This window comes from Ambystoma mexicanum, chromosome 2q (genome assembly GCF_040938575.1).
Source record: "Ambystoma mexicanum isolate Mex_15411 chromosome 2q, UKY_AmexF1_1, whole genome shotgun sequence".
Lineage (NCBI taxonomy): Eukaryota > Metazoa > Chordata > Amphibia > Caudata > Ambystomatidae > Ambystoma > Ambystoma mexicanum.
In genome coordinates, this window is record NC_090924.1 from 369,130,148 (window position 1) to 369,148,353 (window position 18,206).

General features: G+C 44.5%; 1 protein-coding gene across 2 annotated transcripts in view; it reads left to right on the plus strand.

The window, feature by feature from the left end:
* USP31 (ubiquitin specific peptidase 31) overlaps nt 1–18,206 on the plus strand; it is an 821,813-nt gene that overhangs the window by 234,095 nt on the left and 569,512 nt on the right. For both annotated transcript variants that reach the window (XM_069647404.1, XM_069647405.1), the window contains exon 4: nt 6,340–6,432. In XM_069647404.1, the coding sequence (XP_069503505.1) occupies nt 6,340–6,432 (93 nt within the window). The remainder of the gene's footprint in view (nt 1–6,339; nt 6,433–18,206) is intronic.

The window sequence follows — 18,206 nt, forward strand, 5'->3', positions numbered from 1 at the left end:
GCCCCTAGACCTGCTGAATCTGTGCGAAGATGTCTGGGAATAGCCTCCAGTCACTGGAGTCTACCAGATATTGTGAGTTCCAGTCCGCCACCAGGTTCTGGGCTCCTGGCAAATATTCTGCTGACACCGATATCTGCTGCTGCAGACAATGATGCCAAAAATCCTTCGCTAATTCTGCCAACATCTTGGAAGATGTTCCTCCAAGCATGGTTATATAGCTAATGGCTGAAATATTGTCCATCTTGAGGAGGATGCAGCAGTTGGCTCGGTCTCTAGTAAAAGCTCAAACGGTGAAAGACCCTGCCAATAGTTCCAGACAGTTTATGTGGGGCCGGAGCTCTTCCTCCGACAGTTTCCCTCCTGTTTCTAAACTTCTGCATCACGCTCCCCAGCCTGCTCTGCTTGCGTCCGACTCTATCTCTAAGTCTGGAGTATCTCCAAAGATCGCCCTGCCGTTCCAGGCTTCCATATTTTGAAGCCCCCAGTGTAGCTCTGTAAGAGCTTCCTGATCTAGGGTAACAATTGGTGATAGCCTAGTCCCACGCTGAGGTACCTGATCCTCAATCTCTGCAGAGCTCTGTAGTGCAACGGTCCCGGAAAAAATGCTTGGATTTAGGCCGTGAGAAGGCCCACTATCCGAGCTAGATTGCGAAGCAAAACAACATTTTCCGCTATCACAGCTCTCAGTTCCTTCTTTATTGTTTTTATTTTCTGTGAAGGCAACTCCAGAGAGGCCTTCTTGGTATCTACAATGAACTCTATTCTCTGCACGGGTCGAAGGTCCGACTTGTCTGCGTTTATGACGAAGCCGAGGGAGGCCACTAGGTTGCATACCCAAGCGGCTTGATCGCGCAGGTGCGTGGCGCTTTGCCCTAAGATGAGGATATTGTCTAGATATACTATTATCCTGATTCCTCTCTCGCGAATGGCTGCTGCTACTGGGCACATAATCTTGGTGAAGGCCCATGGGGCGGACGCTAGACCAAAAGGGAGACACTTGAACCTCCAGATCTCTGTGCTCCACCTGAAACAGAGGTATTTCCGGTGTTCTATCGCTAACGGGCTAGTTAGATATGCATCTTTGAGGTCTAATCGGATGAGCCAGTCTCCCATCCCGAGCAGGTCTCGAAGAAGGTGAATACCCTCCATCTTGAAGTGTCGGTATATAACCCATTCGTTTAAACTCTTCAGGTTTATCACTGGTCTGACCTTCACCCCTCTGTGGATACGGAAGATATTGTTGATGAAACCTTGGTCTTCATGTACTTCCCGTTCTATCGCTCCTTTGTCTGCTAGACTGCGCAGTTCGCTGAAGAGCAGCGCCTGCTCGCTCTGAGGCATGCACATCATAGCTGGTTCCCATGCCTGCGAGGTGGTGCTTATAAATTCTAGTTGCATGCCTGTCACCACTTGCAATACACATGCGTCGCTGGATAATTCGTGCCATGCATGCAAAAACCAGATCCTCCTTCCCCCCACTCTTGAGGCTGGCGCTCCCCTATTACTCTCCACCTGCAGTGCTTTGCTGCCTGAAGGCTCCTCTCCCCCTCCTGCTCCTGGGGAAACGGTCACTCCCCAGGAAGAAGCTGTCCTGTTGACATTTCTCCCAGTATTGCACCCTGGGCACTTGGGTCTTCTGTGTGCGCCAAAACGAACGGACGCCCGACCCCTCTACCAACTGGTCCCAGCAAAAACCCAACCGGGAAATATTCTCTGAATGGAGCTCTGTGCCTTCTCTAGCGCAGAGTATGTCCCGACAAATTGCGCCATTTCTTTGGTGACCTTAAGTGTCACCAAACAGATCTCTTGTGCCTTCTCCCACCTCGTATGAAGCCATGTCGTTAAGCTTGCTATTTTCAACAGCACTCCTCTTCTCTCAGATGACGGGGCGCAATTCGGGTTTCCTAATAAACTGACCGCTTGTTGGGCCCAGTTTGCCAGGGCTCGGGGATCTACTGGCGTGTTTGTATCCATGGCCCTCTCGACCAGGTCCATAAATTTTGCGAGCGGGTCTGTGAGGTCCAAGAGCTTATCTTGGCATCCTCGATGCTTTGGTGACCAAGGTCACCATTTTTGGATCGAGGTCCGGGGAGTCGGTCACTTTGCCTGGCAGCTCAGGTCTGGGGCACTCCGCCCTCATTTTGGACCGTACTTCTGTCCAAAGGTTTTCTTGCATACTTCATATACTGTGCCACTTTGTGCAATGGCACCCAGTCCGTGGATTTATGATGCCTTATCGCCTCTGGGTCGAACATGTCGGTTAGACCCTCTTCCTCGCCTTCTGGAGGTTGTTCAGAGACTTTGGGTTTTCGAGGTGCTTCCTCCTCCTCCCCACTTTCGTCACCCGGAGTGTATCCGGCATCCTCTTCCTCCCCTGTATGATGCACCCCTGGGGTAGGGGGTCGAGAGCCTGACACTGTCACCCTCTTTAAAAAGGCCTATTTAAGCCCGTTGACCGGGTCGACTGACTCTTGGGGTCACAGGTCTACCCCGTCCTTATGGCTCGGGTGCATCAGAGTTATTACTCTTATGAGCCTTCTTACTGCCCTGTTGGTCAACCCCTAACTCGGGGTGTCATGCTGAGGGTTCCCTCTGAGCGCCCTCCTCTTCCCTGACCTCTCCTGCTCTGCCTTCTGCTTGTTAAGCATGGTTTCCAACTGGTCCAGACTATGTGTTAAGGGCAACACTTCTTCAGACACTGCCTGTAACAAAGAGTCTCCTAGTACTCTTTTAAAACTGAGGGAAAGGTCATCTTCCTCTCCTGTCGGCTCCTCCAACCATTCCTCTGAGCTCCACTCGGGATGCGCTCCTTGACCCTCTGGGCTCTTTATAATGCGCCATAGTGCAGGGCTAGACTGTGCGAGCGACTAGGAAGCCCCAGCAGTTAATCTGCCCATGAAGTGTCCGTAAAGCGAGCTGTACGCTGCGTGCATATTCTTTATTCTTATATTTTCATTTGTTTTAATAAAAATGTTATTGTTAAATTGCCTTCATCCGCGCCACCTGGAAACACTTGCACTCCTGAGATGCAACGGTTTGCAGAGGCGCGGTGGCTGCTGGGACGTGACCGTTGCCGATTTCTGTTCCCTCTGGGTCCTAAAGCCGTGTCGGGAATCTGCACTCTCTCGGACCTTATCCTCTGAATACAAGAAGGCGGGGACGGCTGCCTCACGCAAGCATGATCGCCCGTGGCTCCCACCCGGTCTCCTAAACGGAGAAATGAACAAGGCAGAACATCTAAGTAACGCCGCAGGCGAACAAACAATGCGAGGTACTGTGAAGGTTCGATACTCGCTTGCATGCACTTTCTTACCTCCTGAGCCCTATGGAACGAAACCCTGAATTATGTAAACGTATTTCCAAATACGAGCAATATTGGATTGAAAACTTTTAACTATGCAAGCGCGGGCATGTTCCAAACTCTATATTCTCTACATACACAGAATAAGCATGAAAATTACAATAATATAATCGTGATGTTATGGAAGACTACTCATCTTGTGAAAGCAGCAACAAAGAAAGAGGAGATGAGTTTGCTAGGGGTCGCACTTATAGGCAATGCCCGAGCCTGATTTGGCAAATGGGACAGCACAGGACTACTCAAGGCCTGAGGATTATGGGGAATGGTAGTTCATGGAGACATTTTACCTTCAGTTTAAAACTATGCCCCCTTTTTTGTATTTTGGCCTCCAGAGGATCTTGGAGGAAACAAACGTGTTGACAACTTTTAAAGAAAGTTTAAAAATGTTACAAAATTAAAAAGCTGTGAGAGCAGTAATAAAGAAGTAAAGCATAATGCTCGCCTCCTGTCTCGACATTGAATCATGTTGAAGACATTTTCTTTCTTTGGTTGAAATTGTTTTCATGAAGTGACTCTGAATCGTGGGGAAGGGAGATCTCCCAAGACATTAGGTCAATGAGGAAATTGCCTATTGTTTATATTCTGTTGAATTGCCATCCTTTTTTAAAACATTTTTTTTAATTTATGCGTTTGTCATTTAGTGTGAGGGCCAGTCAACCTATGTTAGTATGTTCCCTTAGTTTTCAGAATACGCTGGGAATTCCTCACTAGAGTAGGGCAAGTGAGGCATTTTGATATATTTTCTTTAAAAAGTAAAATGAAAGATCTTCAAAAAGTTGTCCGCCAAGTATTACTGACCCCTTACAGTGGCCTCAAGGAAAAATGGATAGGAGATTATGTGCAACAGCGCATGAGGCAATTTGCGAACTGGGCATAATATGAACTTGTAATTATGTTCTTGCTAGATTCAAATATACATACATAAAATGGAGAGAGTAAGATTCATGAAAACATTAAGCAGTATTGTCAGTCTAGAAAATTGACACCCCTCAAACGGAAGGCAATGCAGGATAATTGATTGGCCGAAGACCAACCGCCTCCTTTAAAGTGTTGAGAATATATGCTCATTAGTTATTACGCAGCTATTAGCTTAACTGATTGTGGCCATTTTAAGATGACCAGAATCGCCATTTTGTTTTCTCTCTGCTCTCTCTAACGTTGCCACTTTGCCTCATGTAAAACTGCTTTGCTGTAGATATTATTTCGCTTCAATGGTCCAAGGCTAAGAAACATGTTGAAACAAGACACTGGAAAGCCAGACAGAAATGCCCGATTCCCTCCCTCGCATATCCTTGAAGGCAGGGAGCAAGGCATTTTAATCAGTACACGAATGCCAGCGAGTCTCCTGAAAGAATAGCAATGTATGAAACTACCATTTAAAGAGTTGAATTATGTTCTTCTTTACGCACCCCCCTTTCTAAGCACAGTGAGGCCCCGGAGAGCAAGCTGATCTCTAGAGCGAGAATCGAAACTAAGAGATAGTGAGGCCTGGTATGTGCCAGTCTCCTATGTGCAGCTTGCCCATGAAAACAGAAGCGCTGTGTTCTCACAAATAAAGAATGGTATCTGTAAATTTGAGATTGCAACCGGTTACTAAATATGGTGGTCTAAAGTATCATTATCGTCACCATGGTCAATCATCGCCTCCAATTCAAAGCGGATGAATTAGGGGCGGCATCAAATGTGTCATTACTGATTGTAGGATGCTCATTTTGTATATATGTAACTGATGTATAATTTTCATTTGCTTGCGTCCCCCGAGGTCTGTTAGACACACGTCGCGGGGCGTCGGACCACTTGGCCAACTGGGACTATTTGTTTTGCAATAAACCCTAGATTTTGGGAATACAACCTTGTGTCTGGCGTATCCATTCGTGTGTGGTGATTGTGCCTTGTTTCCACATCCGAGGGTCCCTCAGGGGCCCCTTCAGTTTAGAGACATTGCCCTTTTGGTTTTTTTGTTTTGTTATTTGCATGTCCGCTGGCCAGTGTTCTCTTGAAGCTCATACTTTCACTTTAAAAGGATATATGAAGCGTTATGGGTGCAGTGATTTGGAATGAAATGGTGTGGTGGAAAGTAACCACCGAAAGCCAATGTGTCAGCCAAGTGGAGTCCTGGAATTGCTGATATGAGGCCCCGTTCCAGGACAGCTGTTGTCTGATCCTTCACACACCCAACTACCTTGTTTGCATACACTGCTCAACTACCATTCCTCTGCCTCTCCACCTTTTAGTCCACCTATTTTTCTTCTAACCTGCTGTCCTGACCTGCCATAGCCTCACTGGCACCCACCTCATGACAACGCTGTGGGAAGGGACTAGTTCTCGATCCCCTCACTTTTTCTTAGCGGGCATCTTTGAATGGTCTGTTCTTCTGTTTGATGAATCGATGGTGCACCATGCGTGTCCATTCATCAAATGGAATGATACTTTATTTTTTATTTTTTTTTTATTTACACAAAAAGACTTATTTATATTGGCACAGTGAGCTGGCTACTAATAACGTTAAGCCCCGGTTTCTGAGGCGGGCTTGCGTGGTTACTGCCCTAAGCACTCGCCCTAGCCCTTGCTTTGCTCGGGCCTGTCTAGGTTTGGGATAATAGACCGTTGCTGCCCAAGTTCGGTCTAAAAGGGTGACTGGACACTATTATGCTTATTGTTTAAAATGTGACAAACGTTCTACCTGACTTCAATGTGGAGTAATAACAAATGACTGCCTTTTATAACATAAGGTAAGGGATCTGTAGTTTAACGTTAGTATCTTTCTTTCTTGTTCCCTGGCTTGTTTATTATTCTGTCTCTCCAGTATGGTTTAATTTTTGCTGTATTTTTCTTTTTTGTATTTCTTCTTTTTGTTTACTTTAATTTTTTTAGTCTTACCAACATTGTTTTTGTTCTTTGTATACATATTGGTATTTCTCTTCTGAGCTGGTAACATTTTTGAATTAATATTTTTGTATCTATTTGTTTTAATCCAGGTCCTCCCTGACGTGTCCTCATTGCCAGAAACAGAGCAATACCTTTGATCCTTTCCTTTGCATCTCTCTGCCTATCCCACTACCTCACACAAGGTAAGAGCTTGCCTCCCCTCCCCCAATTCATACATTACACTGCATTGGCCGTAGTAAGAGGGCAACTACAGTATTGCTATTCCTGTTTCTTTTAGGCTGACTTGCATAGGTTATAAATAGCATGTAATTCTGCAGCCCTGCCATTTTTCCCTCTACTATCATTTGCAAGCTAGGTGACTATGACCAACAGCTCTCTTCAGTCATCAGCTAATGTCACATTTCATCTGAGATCCTAATAGATGATTTGCCACAATGACACCCCAGGGCCTGGCACTGTCATAATCTAGGCACTTGATGGAATAGGAGTTTCCTGTCATTGTTAATAACTCCCATACAGATCAGAGAACATTGGATCAAATTGGGCTTGCATTTCCTCCACCTTCCTTGTTCTATACAAGTTCACTCCATTCAACAGTTTGAATCACACTGTGCATGTAGGGCTCTCCATAGGTTCTGGTTCACCAGTGCAGCATGAAAAGGTTCTACTCCCTCCTCTGCAACATTTAACCCAGCTTCCTCCACAACAGCCCCTACCCAATCTTCAAAAATAAAACCTAGACATCCTCCAGATCTCACTCGCAACCTTGCCCATCCAGTCACCTTAATTGGCCTTAATGTTCAATTTCACATTTACACTGACGACCTGCAGACATTCTTAACGTTCTGTACCAATGCAAATTTGAGCTTCTTAAACTTTTTGCCAATACAAGTACAGATGAACACTATGTCTCACCCTTGAAACTAACATTTGCAATGTGGGCCCTAATAATTGCCCAAAATGTTGGTTCGAATTATCCTTCCCGACACTAGGCGACACTCAAAATGCCAGACAAAAGCATGCGTGTTCTTTCGCAGCACCCTCTATCTATTAAAAACCCATTAAAAGCTGCATAAGTTTTCCAAGGCATCCTCTGATCAGTTGTCTAAAACGCCAACTTTGAGAAACCAGACTTGGAATGTCTTATTAGGACACCCGTAGTCGCTGATCTGTGTACAGTCACCAATTTGAAAAATTGACAAGCCAGTATCTTCTCCCCCACCAACCACCATTGAGAAAATTATTATTGGGGAAAGGCTTTAAAAATAATGGAAAAAGGGGACCGAATATGGCCTGAAGGTGGGAGAGGAGGATGGGTGATGTGCACCGGGAAAGGGTATGCCGTGAACCATACCTTTTTTTTTTTCTTTGTTTTTTAGGGTGCACTAATAAATGTTTCGAAAAATTAGAAATTAAATAAAGGGAGCAAATGTAGCCGATTCTCAAAGTAGCACTCAAATATGTGCTTTAAACGTGTTAAACAGTGAAAGGGCAGGTGGCCTTTTTTCCGTTTGCATTAGTCTTTTTATTTCTGTTATACAAACACCCCAACTGTGTTTCTTCTAGGTTTGGGCTTAAACGATTCAGTTATGATTCAGTTATTTAATTTAAGATGCAAAGGACATGTGTTTGGCATTTATATAGTGCTCTATATATCATTGGTATGACCTCAAAGCGCTTGCGGGTTGAAAGCCCTTGGGGACCGTAGTCCAGGTCAGTCGAGAGAGTAGTGTATTATAGGGTGCTTGGGTGCACTCAGTATGTGAGCAGTTGATACGATTGCCTGATGGTAGTTGCATCCTAACATTAAGTGTGGTGGTATCGAGATATCAGTTGAATGTGTGCAGTTTGGTGGTTGGTCTCCGAGATTGCATTCTGGTGGCATTAGGCCTGTGTAGGACGCTTATGTGAGCAGCTATGCAGATTTTTGCCGTGAGTTATTGCTGCGCTCTAGCAGGATGTTGAGCTGTTCATAGAGTATTGTTCGTATGTGAGCAGCTAGGCCGAAATTGTTTGAGGGGTGTAGCTGTGCTCTATTGTTTGGTGTAGAGTGAGCATAGTGATAGGAGAGGTGAGTGTCTGTAGATAAAATTGTTAATAGAATGTTTTGATCTGTTGGTTAAATGTTGACCTCTAAGGACACCACAAGTGTATGATTTTGTCTTTTAAAAGTAGTGAATACCTTGGAAACGTAGTAGTGCTAGTAGGTACTCCTTCACCCCATACTCTTTTCACCATACTTTATGCAATTGAATATAATCCCGGGGATGGGACAGGGCTGTAGAATTATACAGAATTGAATTAAAACAAAACCTTGAGGAGTGCATACGGCCACCCCCTTGACGGGTACTTCCTGCACGCTTATTTACTGTACAACTCCCTGTCCTTTTCTCCGCACAAGCACATCTGTAATATCAGCCAACAGCTGCGCCTTTGCCCTTTAAACATCTTTTTGTCAAAAGCCTTCTCGCGTAGATTACCTGGCGTAAGAGGTTTGCATGCTGCTTGTCCGAGGAGTATCTTTTATCTGCCTAAACACGAATATGTTCTGTTGGAAGTGCCTTGGCCTTCACCATTGGTGGAGCATGTGTGCGATGTGCCTCAGTTTTTCTTTTGGTCACTGCGTTCTCAGTGAGGTGGGAGATATTTTACCAATTCTCGCTGCCAGATTACACCAACTTTGTGCGCAGCATGAGGTCCTGTGATAAATCGCAGTATCCAGCTTTTCCCTGAGAGGTTGGGGAGGTGAGCCCGCCATGTGATATCCTTCCTAGTGGTCGAGGCAAGCGGGACGTCACTGGAAAATACCCTGGGAGAGGCACATATGATTGCCACACTCATACTTTTGTCATTGAGACAGACTAATATGATTGGCAAACTCAAATTCGTCCCAGTAAGAGGTGTTGAGGAAAAGAGTGGGACAGATCATTGGCAACAGAGACTCGTCCCAGTGAGTAAGAAACGGAGAAAGAGTGAGATACATTTCTGGGCAAATCATAATAGTCCCAGTATAATGCCGAGGGATTTGAAGAGTGACCTTCATCACTGGCGAGTTTGTACTTGTCCCAGTGAGATACAAAATGGTAATAAGAATACAGACCATCACTGGGGAGTCCTTACCTGTCTCAGTAATCAACAAGAGTGGAGGAAGAGCGGAAGTTATAAACAAGTGCTGATAAAGGCTAAAGAGAATGAAAATGGGAATCAAGAAAAAGCTTGGACATTGAAATGCGAATTTTATGTATTTTTCCACGCACATACACCCCTGGGTGGTGGAAGACGGGACCAGAATGGCACTGGAAAGTTGTATAATCTTCAAAGGGGGAGGTACATTTAAGCTGCGATCGGGAAGCAGGAAGTCTGGGGTTTTCGTTTTGAGGATAGTGTGACGACCAAGAGACCAGCAAAAGGAAGGAGCAAATGGCAGCTTGTGGAGGGGATTTGTGGAGAAGATTAGTTATTTGCTTAGAAGTGTGTGTGGTTGTGAGACGCGCAAATAGTCTAGTTTAACGAGTGACTATGAACTGGTCGGTACAGTGGGAAAGAAAGGTGTTTGATTAGTGGTGTGAGCAGAGGAGTGGAGGAGTGGAGGAGTGTAGGAGGGGAGTAGTAGTGTAGAGGAACGTAAATGTTTGAAAGAGAAGTGGAGAGGATGGAAGCCGAGGCAGAAAAGAGGACTAGTGGAGTTAGAGGATAAGTAACATCAAAGGGTGCAGGCGAGAACTCAGTGAAACATCAGAGGGACAGAAGATTGGTGGGAGGAGAGAGGGTGAGACCGTAAGAGTAGAAAAGAGGAGGTGTGCGTCAGTGAGCTAGACTGAATTCAACCGAGTAAGTGCAAGGAACTATCCCAATTGGAACACTAACCCTTGGGTAGAGTAGAGACAGTTAGGAAGTCCCTGAGGTAGTTTTAGATAGCCTGCACTTAGGGAGCCACCCATAGGATAAGACAATGATTTCACAGTAGGGTCAACAATCCGTAGCACTACCCAGGAGGTAAGGGTGATTAGGTTAGGAGAATGGTTGACTCAAGACTGGGGCAGCCCTAAGCTCCACAAAGTAAAAAGAAAAACCTTTTTAACGTTTCCAAGTCTCTGGAGCGATTTCTGTGATATTGTAAAGGGAACCAGTTATGCCAACTGCTTCACCTGGAGGGTTTCCCCTGGTTGACAGAAGCAGATCTTCACCTTGCAGGATTTGACTTTGACCGTGGCGATTGCAGTGCTGTCACAGCGGGTTCAGTCCTTTCAGTGCTTCAGATGGGGTTTCCGTGCTCGACTACTGAATCTCTTCAAAACCTCCCTTGAAATACACAAAGCTGTGCAGTGGGCTCCCCCAATCTACCTTTCAGAGATGTGCACCGCTCAAACTCAGTGGTTATCCAAACCTTGATAACCATCTCGGATGCATCCATGACCTAATGCAGGCCTGCATGTGATTAGGGTGTCTGGCGCCCCCCTCTGCCCAGTCCCGGGCTCTGGACAGACTTTGCAAAAAGGCCTGTCCTTATATGGCCATTCATGCTTCTAAACGGAAGGAAGATGATCAAACGTTGTCATGGCCAAAAGGTATCCTGGCTTTTAAAGTAAGCGTGTACAATAATGCACCCGCAATCTATATATAAAAATATGGATACCACAGCCACCAACCTGTCGAACACACTGTAAGAATATAAAAATTATAGCGAAGGATATGGAAAATGGGGTCACCCTGCACTACTAGCCATAAGCATTGTTGTAGTTGGACTACATAAAAAGAATTGTCGCCTCGGCACTGGCATCCTTAAGTACTGACCAGTATCTCTGCCAAGAACAATTGCTTTTGCAAGTGGCATGGAAAAATGACTTCACTTGCCAAGAAAAATCAAGAGTCCAAAAACCAAATCAGCCAGGTTAATACTGAGCTGGAATATGGGCACATGCCTTCCTTGCATAAATGCCTCCCTTCGCTTCCTACTCATGGGAACACTTTTTTACTAAATAAGAGCACAAATGGCAATCCAACGTGTTAATCCTGAAAAATGGAATGTGATGAGAAGAAAAGGCAAGAGAGTACCTAATATAGAGAAATTCATGCGCTAGACAGTAGTTTTTAAAACCCACCTTTTGAGGCAGGGACATTTCAGTGCGTATAACTGGAGGTTCAGAAGAGTTTAACCAACTTTTCTTTTTTGAGTGTAGGTAGATGCACTTTAAGCTGCATTTATTAATGCAGTTTGACATCCGTGTTCCCAAGTGATGTCCATTAAACTAGTACTCTTACAATGGGCTTACATTTATGCAATTGCTTCCTCGATCTATATCCACTGCGAGGACTCCTACGTTCCTGTTTGCACCCATTAATGATGTGGTAGAATCATCCTATAAAGGCATTGTATTTTTGACTTGATTGCATGATGGAATCTTGCCCGGCTGTGGTCATAAGATTGTTTACCGTTCCACCTTGCTGATTTTGTTAATTTGCGTTGTTTCTGGCCACAGTTTGTAACAGTTGATTTAGTAAGCAGAGTCTGGAAGTAGCCCTTTTTTGCAGAAGAAAACATACACATATTTCATGACATAGAAAGCGCTGCAGGGATTCATCTGTCTAGTTTTCCTGAAGTAGTATATGATTTTCATTTAAATCCGGGGATGACTTTTGGTTTTTCAAAATTCTGAGGCTCCGAGAATATTACACATCCAAGATGTTGTTATTCATTTCCATTTAGAGCATTTTCTACATTCATTCATTTGTGCAGTTCCTTCCCCTGGTATAGAGGCTTCTAAAGCCTCTTTTGACCTTTGCCTGTTAGAATGCGTCTCCCAAGGTTATGCTGTTGAAAGTATTGCAATTCCTTCGAGCATTCATGCTCATTCAATAAGAGCTAAAGCATCTTCCATAGTCTTCCAAAGGTGTGACCTTATTGCCTTTGTTTGCAAAATTATCATCTGGGTGACTCCTCTCACTTTTTGCAAATGTTATCCCTTTGGTGCCAGCCTACATCACATGCACAGTTTGGTCCGGTCATTCTGCAAAATATTTGTGCATATTTTTCTTCTTTCTTGAAGATCTAATCCTAGTTTAAATTATGCTTGTTTATCATTTCACTCAAAGCATTGAAGTGCACATGTTTAAGATTGCGCTGCTTACTAAGCAAAGTAACTACTGTATTACAAATACAAATAGAAATTCCTTATCCTTCAGTCCTATGTTCCATCCTTTGTCCTCCCATCTTGGTCCTCCTCTGTCATGGAGACCTTCCTTTTGCGGGATTAGAACTTGATACTGCCCTCACAGTAACTAGAGGTCAAAAGGCAGGCAGTGCATGGAAGTCAACAGAGCCACCACTCTTAGGGTTCTGTGCCTAGCATAAGCTCTAATTTACTGGGTTACATTTGTATGTTTATAGAGCATCGAAAGCCCTCAGGCATGCTCCAGTACTGTTGTTGGACAATTTTAATAGGTGATGGACCTGAAGGTTGAAATCTAGAGCATTTGTAACTTCTTTGAATATCTCTACTGATCTGCTTTAGTAGTTCATCCCTCCTGACCCCCAGAGGCTTGTCATTGAGGTTTCAAAACAGGAACCTTCATCCTTCGGTTCCTCCACTTCTCCCTTTTGCCCTGCACCATCAGGCCTTTTACTGCTATACTATAGCGCTGTTTGAGCTACCGTGAGCTGGCCGATGTGGCAACAAGCCGGGTATATATGTGTGGTGCTCACACTTGGCATTCAGCGTTTAACCTCTGCCAGCGACTACAGCAGGGACTGCATGCCATGTGCTCCATAACGTAAGTTACTGCACACAACGTTGGCCTTTATTCCTTCTTTTCTAGTTGTTTTTGCTAGACTCTTTAGCACCTGATTTCTTTTGCTTTATCTACAGGTTACTGCGTTTTTGGTTTCTCAGATTCAATATAGGTGTTAACCATACACCTTCTCATAGGTAATTTTCTTTACCACAGCAGACGAGGTTTACACTTAAGTTCCTTCTTCCAGCGATTGTGTCCCTCTTGATCTATCTCTGAGCAATAGAGATTTCCAGACTTGGGAGATATTCCGGCCACACTCAGCCCTGTCTGCGAGAACCCATGTCCCCTCTCTATTTTTAAATGCATGATGAGTCACTGCACTTCTTCATTTTAAAATTGTTGTCAATCTCCCTCCCCTCTCTTTGTGTGCCAATGGTCTATTTTTATGTCATTGTGGACATGGTCTAACTTTCACGGTCCTGACGAAGGCAAATGAGTAAATCCTTTTGCTAAAACGTCAGCGAGCATCAAACCTGTGGTATTATTCATTCACACTCCTTAGCCCGACGTTGACTCTGCTACACACTGGACCGCAATAACAACTGTGGTCCCGGACAAACCTAGATGGAACTAGCTGTTGTGGTCCATCCTATGTCATTTGAAAAGTGATGTTTGCTTTCCTACAAACATTGCAAGAATTGATTATTAGTCTAGAACGAACATTGTTAGTCAGCCATTTGATTGACTGTTGGCTCTAATTTTCTCTGTACGTGATGACAGGGATTAAACCTTTTTCACTTGTTTGTTTTTATTTTTTCGGGGATATTGATTTTTAATAACAATATGAGCACTTCAATACATTTTTGTGCACAATTGATTAAACAATTGATTTATTGTATCCCGTAGAATACTTCTGCATAAACTAAATGTATTTTTTTGGGGGTTTTTTTGTGTGTTTAATCGTAATTACCAATTTTTACAAACTTGGTGCAGATTTGTGTCCGTTTGTCCTACCCATGTAGATTTTCATGTAGGTTTTAATCTATTGCCTTTCCATCCAGGTCATGCTAAAATGTTGCTGTCGCTACTGTCAAGGATGTAGAGTCCCCGCTCATCATTTGGTTCCACCAGACTTCGTCGGTGGTTGTTCGATGTTTTAGTCTGTGGGATCGAAGATAAGCAGTTCTCACATTATCTGTTCCCGGACAAAGCAGAAGAAGAAGATGACGCACTGTCTCAGTGCTTTGTGTCGCTGAGCGACGGATGTTGTTTTCGGATTGCTTTCGGAAGTATAAAACTTAATTTGTCTTTAGGACGTTCAGATGTGCCCTTAAAAAGATTGTTCGTAAGTGTTTATCTGGAGATTTCATTAGCTAGGTTCTCACCTCGTCTATTTTTTGGGTGTTGAACACCAGATGTGAGGAGGATATGTATTCACTTGCCTTATCCAGTGTATCAATCCAATCTTAGGTTTTCAGTCTGTCTTTGATCTTGTCCGGAATTCTTTCAATGTCCCACTTTAGCATCCGATTTTTTTTCTGCCAGTTCGAGTTGGTTTTTGTACCAAGACATCAGCATCTGAGTCTTTTCGCTTGTCATTTCTCTATATAAAATGTCCAGGATTCGCGGGCGAGGCTTTCTCAAGATTTTCCCCAAAAACAAGACTGTTTCTTTTGATCATATTTCATTGATGATAAACTTAGCGCATGTCTGATTACTGCTATTGGTGTCGAATTTGGCAGTTTCAGTACTTTGTGCCACAACAGGCCCTCATGTTTGTCCCATAGTGTAGCTGGAAGTTGTAACATCACCTCAGCTCCATATGTTATGGCTGGCGTGACTTTTGTGTTGAAAAAGTTTAGCACCGGAAGTAATGAAAATTTGCCATACTTTCTATCCAGAGTAAGAGCTTGGGCAGCGAGAGTTTTTGTCCGTGCAAAAAGATGTTCCTGCATTGAGATCTCTATTTTACTGCGGCAGATTTTGACCCCCAGGCATGTGAAACTTTCTACAGTTTCCAATTTTTCAGAGTTTATGAACCATTGATGTTTTTTTTAATGAGGTTTTTGACTTCCCAAGAACAGTAAAGTGAAATGGACTTTACTTACCTTTTCTCTTTGTAAGTCCAGTACACATCATCCTAGGTGGAGTGCTGGGGGTTACTTAGTAGCCCTTTTTACCCTACTATCTCATGTAACCTGTTTTGTTACCTCACTACTTTAAATGGCTGGCGGCAGTGGTTTACTTTTTCTACCGCAGGCTGAACCCTCCGCTGCAGTACAGAACCCATGGGTGACCATTTTGTCAAAATGGCCCTGTCTTCTTTTTTCCCCATTTTCTGTTTGTCAGGTCTTTCTTGGGTTTCACTCTGCATTGAGACAGGTTTGAGCCCTTTGTACTGCATTTGGCGGGCTTCAGCCCTGAATCCCGCCCCTGGCTCCAGTGTGTCTGGAAGGACCGGATGTTGGGGAGGGTCCCGAAACTCCCCTGTCCTTCGTCTCTAGGAATTCCTGAATGAAACTAGTCCCGGCTGGCTGGCTGTCAAGACAGCCACCTTACTGTGTGATTGACAGCCCTAGGCTCTGCATGAATGGGAAAAGCCTGCTTAAAACGCAAGGGTTTTGGAACTGCAGGCAGAGTCGACCACTGGGAGAAGCACCCGACGAAGAAACCGTAACCGAACCCTGCTGCAACCTCCTGGACCTTTGAATTGCCCGGAGAAGCCCTGCTGCTGTGCTGACCTTCTTTTTCACCTCGACTGAGAAGCTCCGGACGGAACGATTTGTTCTCTTGGGTTGTATGGACCAACTAACCCCGAGATAAACTCCTCTTGTGCACCATCCATGCTTTGCTGTGCCTCTGTTGCTGCAGAAGCCCAATGCCCGTGGTCGAGTGTCCATAGCCGATTGTAACATCTGCCGCAGAACAAATCTGGCTGAAAGCTCCAGGAGCCTCCTTAAGACCCTCCAGAAGCAAGAGTCCCCTCACCAAAGTGCAGGACAGAGGGAGCACGGAAAGTCCAATTGGTGTCCATTGGTCCGCATCAGTGCTGTTTGCTAAGCGCTGAAACCGCGAAGTGCTGCTGACCCGAAGAAAACCGTAGCTGCCGACACTGATTCAGAGTACCACCGCACGAGCCCGCCAGACGTGTTTTCCCTGTTGTCCCCACGACTGGGGATCAGTAACCAGGGCCTGCTTGGCTGCAGCAAGATGAAATCTTCTGGTCTCCTTTCTCCCAACCAAAGCTACTTTTCAGGCTTTGGGGTTCTTACCTTCCCGCCTTAAGTCATGTGATCTCACTTGAGACTTTCACCTGCTTAACTTTTCGAGTTGATTTCAACTCCCATTGCACAGGCTTAAAAGCTTAAGTGAATTTTCAGAACTCTCTAACTTTGCAAGACTTTTATCCAAGGAGTGCATCAGAATCATAGACTTTGTCCAAATGACTTTGGCTGTCTTGGCTCCCTAAAGGCACTCTTCTAAAATCCATTGACTTTGATATTGCTTGTCCTTCATAGGTTGTAGCTTGTGTTATACTGTTACTGCTGGGAAAGGCTTATCTAGACATTATTTCTGAGAAACTGTTTTTACTTCACTTATCCTTTCCTTTCAGCAACCTCAAAAATTATCAGTGATATATAAATGAAAATACTATCCTTGTGATTGAAGTCACCTCAGGGTGTAGAAGTGCACGAAGCAGATCCAAAGAATATCCACTAGGTTGACGAATTCTGAAAAGTAATTTCAAAGTGTACTTGAATTGTTACTATCAATTGCCTTGTTATAGAAAGCTTATTTAGAACTTTTGTTAAATAACTATTATAACAGAAACCTTCAGTGTAAGTGTTACTTGGCTATTTATATTTACGGATTTCATTTGTACAGCTCACATTTACCCCTCTTGAGATGGGCCTGGCTGCTCAGTCACATTACCAACTTGTGTAGTACAGACCTATACCAAAAGTTGGGTTACCTAATACCAAGCAGATAAGTCTTGTGTAGTCTCTCACAGTGTGACTGCACCAATTCGTACCTAACAAGGAAGGGGGTATGGGAGGGCTGTGACTGGCTGGTCCCAGTCTACATACTCGGGTGCCAAAGAGTCTGCTGCTGGGAAAATGTGAAACCGGTAGTTGTCCCCGATAGGACCACTACTGGCTGTTTGAATGGGGTAGATCCTTACCATTGGTGGGCTCAAACCTGATTCCCACTCCAGTTTTGGATAAGAGGAGGTTTCTTGCAGCCATTCTTCAGATCTGTTAGTGCAAAGATTCCTACGAACAACTGACAAGCATCCTCTCTAATTATTGTCCTGGTGAAGCCCTGCTCCTCTGTCTGATCTCCAAAGACTCTTGTCTGTGCGTCATCCCTTGGACTAGTAGGACCTGCTGCTCGAGATTGCATGCGTCCAAAATCTTCGGAAGAGTCCCTGGACTGCCTGGTGGACAGACCAGCTCCATACTGGGCTACCTACCTGCAGCCTTAGCCATTCCACGTCAAGCCTTGGAATTTTGGTTGTCCGCTTGTGCCATAAGTCGCCTTTTCCCAAAATGTCAGCTTCCTAGCATCAAAGGAGGCTGTGCAAGGGATGCTTCTGTGACCGCACCTGCCTGAAGAGGTTTGTACTGCGACAGTCTGCAATCTTCATCGTTCTGTTTTTAATTCTTGAAGTTGGACCGGACTGGAAGAAGCACTCAAACCTGCAACCCCTGGGCACACCTCACCCTAACAAAAGATTTAAGATTGTGTCCCCAGTGATTCCCGGATGATCCACGGGTGACCTATGAAAATTTTAACTCTGGTCGGGGGTATGGGAGGGTTTTGAGGGAGGGGGGTTGTCGGTGCGTGTAAGTAAAGATAACTGTTCCTTGTCCCCTCCCCGTCCCACCTACCCTCCATTAGGTTACATTGGGTGCAAAGCCCTTTGTCCCCTAACTCTGTGATTAACTTTGGTCGTCGAACCTAGGTCAAGTATCCCATCCCTGGTCTATCCTTGGGACGGCCCATCCATCTTAGGGCTGGACTTCTCACGTAAAGGGGAATTGGGATTGTATTGGTTCTATTCATTTTATCTGCATCTGGTTACTTACCTGGTTCATTGATTGATGCATTGTAATTGAAACTATTGGTGAATGTATTTGTGATAGATGGTTTTAAGTGATTCTACTACCTTTATTTTCACTTCTTAGTGTGTCCTTAAAGGCCTAATAAATAGTTAAACATT